Below are 6,657 nucleotides of genomic sequence, written 5' to 3'. Positions count from 1 at the left end.
GACTTTGTATAGTTTTGTTTCTTTTTATAGGTGCTATGAAAGATCTCGGCTTGAAACCAGAGCGAGGAGCATCTACTCCGCCGTCCTGCGTCATTCAAAATAAGAATTTGCGAACAATCCAGGAAGTGACGCAACTGCGCAGTCGTACGAGGCACGGCTGATAAATTTGTAAAGCACATTTCAACGAGGCAAATATAAAAAAATAATGCAAAAGAAAACAAGATATAAAAACAATTCATTAAAACATTTTAAAAGTCAAAAAGTAAGAAATAGAATAAGTGTCAGGTAAATAAATAAAATAGTCGTGAGATCCAGAAATGTATTTATATGAGGGCTGTCAGCGTTAACGCGTTATTCTATGCGATTAATTTGGCCGCGTTAACGCACTAAAATATTTTAACGCAATAATTTTTATTTTTTTTTTTTTTAACCGCGGCAGTACGGTTTGACACTGTTTCCGTTTTTAAAACAATTATTTCTCCGCGAAAATAAGGAGCAGAAATCAGTTTAACTCGTGGATGAATCAGTCGGGTTTCCTCCTGCTCCTCCTTCCTCCCGTCTCCCCCTCTGATGCACAGAGGAACGAAGGGGCGACGTGTCGGGGGACGCGGCGCGGAAAGAACTCGTCACACGAAACCTTCAACGTGATTTGTCAATCCGTTTGTCTGTCAACATTTCGGGAAAAAAACAACCAATGAACACTCAGTAAATCACAAAGGACCTCCCACCTCACAGGTTAGGCTCATTTAGCAGCCTGTCAGTCAGAGAACCAGAGAACACGGCGCGAGGACAATGAGCCTTATTACAGAGCTGAGATTGTTCTGGAATGTTTGATGTATAACACGTGGGGGGGGTGTCACATGCAAAAGACTTTAAACGGTGAATTTAATTTATTTTGTAAAATGTATAAAATGAGCCCAGCCTCCAGAGGGTGAACGTGACATATTTGAATGTCAGTCAATTTACCAAGGCCACTGGTTCTGCTGTTCAGTGTTAAAGATGACAGGACCAATGGGGTCTCAATATACTTCTTTTTTTTTACTAATCTGATGTTTCACTGAAGAAACAATTTATCATCCACGATATTAAATACCTCACTGGCACTGTATATGTAGGAGCCTCTTTGAAAACACAGCTCTGTGTGAAGTTTTGTCTTTAAAAAGAAGGAAACAACTTTTAAGCGCGATTAATCGCAATTTCAAAATGTGCGATTAATTAGTTAATTTTTTTTAATCGATTGACAGCCCTAATTTATATACTTTAATCTGGTTCAATTAAAGGCAAACAGGAAAGTATTCAACCTGTCTTAAGAGGATCTGGGGGTCTGGGGGGTCTCAGCAGACCTGCAGCTTTCAGGGACCTGGTTCCAGAGATGTGGAGCAGAAGACCCGAACGCTGCTGCTCCATGTTGAGTTCTGACTCTTGGACCAGGAAGTAGACACGTCCCAGCGCACCTGAGGGGCGGGGTTTCATAAGGTCGTAGCTTATGATTTAGTGTTCGGCATCAAATCATTCAAATTGAATCTAGAATGTGTAAAATGTATCTGGAATCATTAATCAATCAATGGACACAAATGTGCAATGATTTTAATAAATTCTGTATTTAAAAATAAAAAAAACGATAGTGACTTTTTTCCATAACACTCAGGCATCAGTGACATGTTCTGATATTCATTACACTTTTATGGCAACATTTTTTTTCAAACATTTGAATGTCCATTCTCACAAACAATACAACTTATATAATAATAATGTTTGCCCTTTGTAGCTTTAAAAAACAATAAGTTCAGATACTGAGAAATTGTTTCAATTTATATTCTTTTGAAACCAAGTGCACTTAAATAGTTTCCCTCACTCACCAACAGTCACAACATATGTTTATTTATTTGTTCTCATTTACACACATTGCTCTACTTTAGATGAAATAAAAAGACAAAAAACCCACAAAGGGACTGAACCAGCAGGGGGCGCTGTTCGTCCAAATCACATTGAAAAAAGGACAAATCTGCAGGAAATAAACCAGTAAGCCATTCAGTCATTGAGGCGCTCTGGGTCTTTTCACGCGGGCATCAGAGCGGGCAGCCCTGAGGTCCGGCGGGCGCCCCACAGCTTGAAGCCAGAGTGAAGCGCCACGACTCCGCCGGTGAAGTTTTGGTGCTTCACGCAGCAGAAACCGGCGTCCTCGATCAGGTGGTGGAACTCCTCCTACAGAGGAAGTTCTATTATTATCACATTAGAAACAAATAAAATAAGATTGTACCAGTTTCTAAATGATGATTTGCTGCTTTCCTCTGCAGGAATTAATTAATTTATTATTAATTGTATACAAACACTTGAAGACATTTTGGACTTTCCTGTCCGTTTATGTCCATTACAGTCCCAAAATAATACATTTATCTTTTTTATTTATAGCACTTATCTTTGAAGTGCTTCACAAGAATATTAATTAGTTAAACCATAAAAACCAAAGTTTTTGAACTTTTCAAAGTTCAACATCTACAAATACAGATTGAAATTCTTATGAGTCCAATTCCCTGAATTGTGCCATAATATAATAAATATTAAGATAATAAAACAAAGAATAGCTTGTGGTCGCCTGATAGCCAAGAACAGCTTATGTGCGTGATGAAAAATATTGTGTTGCAGCTCTTGTGTAAATTAAATAGTCCGAACTTGTAATGTATAATATAAACAAATCTGAGAGTGGCAACGTTAGAAATTAAATTAAATATGTATTCCTGCTCACCTGGTCGGGGAACTTGCGGATGCTTTCCACCAGGTACTGGTACGACTTCCAGTCTCCAGCGATCACTTCCCCCAGGACGGGGATCACCTTGAAGCTGTACTCGTCATAAAGTCTGTGAACACAGCAGAGCACGTTGTCATAGCGACGAGTCAAACCTGGAACTCCCAAGACCAAGGAAACGGTTCGTTTAGAAAGATCTGATGACGTGCTATGAGGGACCGAACCAGCAGAGGGCGCTGTTCACCCACAAAGGCTGTCGAGTTTCTTAAATTTAAAGTTTATGGAAGGAAACCCATTCACACCAATCTAATTATATAGAGATCTATACACACACACACATATATATTTGTGTATATATATATACACACACACATAATATATATATATATATTAGTGCTGTGAAAAATAACGCGTTAACTCAGTTAATTCAATTACAGGTTTAACTATTTTATTTTTTTTAACGCATTTAACGCATGCGCAGAATGAGCTTCCAATCCGTCTGTTGTTGGTCGTCTCTCCAGCAGCATGTCATTCTGTCTCTTCGTGTCACGTTAACACGACTCCGATCTCCGTCTCGCGCGCCGCAGAGCTCGGATGCCGGCGTGTGCGCACACATCGGGACGAAAAAAAGTCACTTGCACCCCCCCCCCCCCCCCGTCAACAACTCTTCTCTCGGCTCGCGGGGCAGAGCTCCGATGCTGGCGCGCGCACTGGTGAGCAATGCAGGGCTCTCAAGTGTCACGCATTGAGTGTGAGACTCACGCATTTCGGTCTTAACTCACGCACTCCCGCCACACATCGTATTTCTCACGCTGAAAAAAAACCTCTCGGCTCTTTAATGTTTTAATGCAGGGGTGCTCAATATGTCGATCGCGGTCGATCGTGGTCGCCGCAGAGCTTCGATGTCGGCGCGCGCATCGCTCTGTCGCGCGAGCCGAGAATTGTTGACAGGGGGGGGGGGGGGGTAGACGAAAATTACAGGGTGACGGGTGGAGATTTCCCCTGTTATAATAGGGGAAACACTGGAGTTGATAAGCGTGTCTTCTTGTCTGATCAATACGCAACTGTGAGGTGCGCGAATGGACCGAGCGGACAGCTGCTGATCACTCACTCAACGAACAGACGGTGCGCGCGCAGCGCAAAAAATTTTTGGAGCACCGAAGACCCATTTTGACCCAGGAAAAACCCTGAATGTATACATGTGATTAATCATGATTAATCCACAGAAACCTGTGATTAATCTGATTAAAATTTGTAATCATTTCACAGCCCTAATATATATCTTTTAATATTTTGTTGAGCATTTTTTCAACAGCATACTTCTAAAAAAAATTTAAAAAATAATAAATATCCCCGCTCCTAGAATTTGGTGAAACCGGACTCTTATTTTGAAGAGCTCATGTATAAGCTCTTCTCATTGGCTGCTCACCTGGACAACACAGGATTGGTCACCTTGCTGAACTCTAAGCACATGAACCTACCGCCGGGCTTCAGGACCCGGAGGGCCTCCTGCAGCGCCTGAAGAGAAACACCAATCAGGATTAAGTATTATTTAATCACGTCTGTTGTCGGGCAGAAATACCTGATCTATTGATCGATGAGGTTAACTATTCTATTGATCTATAAGGTTACCTGATCTATTGATCTATAAGGTTACCTGATCTATTGATCGATGAGGTTACCTGATCTATTGATCTATAAGGTTACCTGATCTATTGATCGATGAGGTTAACTATTCTATTGATCTATAAGGTTACCTGATCTATTGATCTATAAGGTTACCTGATCTATTGATCGATGAGGTTACCTGATCAATGCGGGTGACGTTTCGAATGCCAAAGGCGATGGTGTAAACATCGAACTGGTCGTCCCCAAAGGGAAGCTCCTCGGCGTCGCCCGCCACCCACGACAGACCTGGTGCAAAGAAACGGAGAAGGGTTAGACCTTAACCCCCCCCAAACCACCGTGAGCGTTGTCATGGAAACCCACAAAGCCATCCCACATCCAAACCGCTCACCGGCGCCGATGCCCGCGCCGTCGGCCTTCCGCTTGCCCACCCGGAGCATCTCTTTGTTGATGTCGCAGACCACGGCCCGGGACTCCGGGGGGCCGGCCTCGCCCCCCGCGGCGGCGTAGTCGTCGGTAACGTGGCGCCACAACAGCGTCTGCGTGGACAGCGCCGCCCGCCGCTCACGCCGAGCGCGAACGTATTCCAGGAAGCGGAAGGCGATGTCACCTGCGAGGGAGGCGGACGGGGTGATCATCGAAAATATATATATGTTTTTTTATGTGTTGGTGTTTTTGCAGACAGGCACGTTTACCTGTTCCGCCCGCCACGTCCAGGAGCTGCACGCCGGGCTGCGGGTGCATGGCGTGCAGCAGCATGTCCTTCCACAGGCGATGGATCCCCAGACTCATGGCGTCGTTCATGGTGTCGTACTTCTGCGCCACGTTCTCAAACACCTTGTACACTGAAAGGGTCGAGAGAGAGAGAAGTGAGAAGTGAGAGAGAGAGAGGGGGGAGAGGGAGAAGGGAGAGAGAGACTGACTATTTCACGTGCCAATATATTTCTGAGGTTTTACTTCTGATGTCACTTTTCGTGCTCTTATTGTGAAATTCTCTGTGTTCTCTGCTTAAAACATCATAATTTAAAAATAAAAACCACTTAAGACAATATTGTATATGTATATATATATATATTAATATATATATATATATTAATATTAGATAATATATAACCTCAGTAAAAACATATATTAAATTGAATTCTTGACAAATTACTACAAGCTATTTTTATGTTGTGCTCTTATTGTAAAATTCTCTGCTAAAAACATCATAATTTAAGAATAAAAAACAGTTTCCCACACTTAAGACAATATTATATATATATATTATATATATATCCTCAGTAAAAACATACATTAAATTGAATGTTTGATAAATTACTGTCATTTTTATGTTTAGAGCCACTTGAGTGCACCCATTTCCAAGCAGTAACTTCCGTTGACAAATATGTGATCACGTGACGTCCGGAGCTTTACCTTTCTTCGCCTTCTCGCTCTCCGGCACCGTTTCGTAACCGAAGTGTGTGCTTCTGTCTCCGGCCACATCGCTGGAACAGCGACAGGTCGTCGGTGGCCGGCAGCAACCGGACGGACCGGCAGCTCCGGCGGCGGCGATACCGACGTTCCTGTGAGAAGAACGGATCGCCCTCCGCAGCAGCGCTCTCATGGATGCGGCCATGTTGGCTGCTTGAAGACGTCAGAGAGACTGCGCGCCGCCTTGACGTCATTCACACGCGACGCGCTGCCGCGCAGCAGGAGTTTCGGGTTATTGCGGTGTACATTAACGAGCGATTTTTGGGCAATACAAATATATTATATATATCACATGCTCCCTAAGAATGCTCAAATAAACATGTAGGCATAAAATAATAATAAACACATGCACTGAGAAATTATTATAAAACACAAAAGTAGTGCAAAAATAAAAGATTATGGGACAAAATATATAACATTTAGCCTCTAAAATATAAAAGTTACAATAACATGAATATTTGTGATCGACAGGTGTAGTGTGTAGTTTACAGCATATATATATATATAACATATATATAAATGATATATATAAAAAATAATATGATATATAGCATATATATATATAAATTAAAAAAGTATGTCATATATAATAATAACATATATAGCCTATTAATATATATATTAATAGTCTATATATATTATTATATATTATATATATAACATGTATATATATTAATATGCTATATATATGTTATATATATAGTTTATTTATATATATATATACATAAATAATACACTCCCAATATATTAACAAACAAAAATACACCCTATATATAAAAAAAACATATACATGGATAAATATACACCATATA

General features: G+C 41.2%; 1 protein-coding gene across 1 annotated transcript; it reads right to left on the bottom strand.

Annotated features, from left to right (window-relative positions):
- Nucleotides 1–1,571: 1,571 nt before the first annotated feature.
- coq5 (coenzyme Q5, methyltransferase) lies at nucleotides 1,572–5,990 on the bottom strand. The gene is made up of 7 exons (XM_056418918.1): nucleotides 5,789–5,990; nucleotides 5,068–5,217; nucleotides 4,764–4,982; nucleotides 4,554–4,660; nucleotides 4,176–4,264; nucleotides 2,747–2,858; nucleotides 1,572–2,205 (listed from the first exon to the last, which is right to left on the bottom strand). Exons 1-7 carry the CDS (start codon nucleotides 5,988–5,990, stop codon nucleotides 2,059–2,061), a joined length of 1,026 nt encoding a protein of 341 aa, XP_056274893.1. The 3' UTR covers nucleotides 1,572–2,058.
- Between the last annotated feature and the right edge of the window lie 667 nt (nucleotides 5,991–6,657).

The sequence above is a fragment of the Pseudoliparis swirei genome, chromosome 7 (genome assembly GCF_029220125.1).
Source record: "Pseudoliparis swirei isolate HS2019 ecotype Mariana Trench chromosome 7, NWPU_hadal_v1, whole genome shotgun sequence".
Classification (NCBI taxonomy): Eukaryota; Metazoa; Chordata; class Actinopteri; order Perciformes; family Liparidae; genus Pseudoliparis; species Pseudoliparis swirei.
This window is presented reverse-complemented; position numbering and strand designations above follow the sequence as displayed.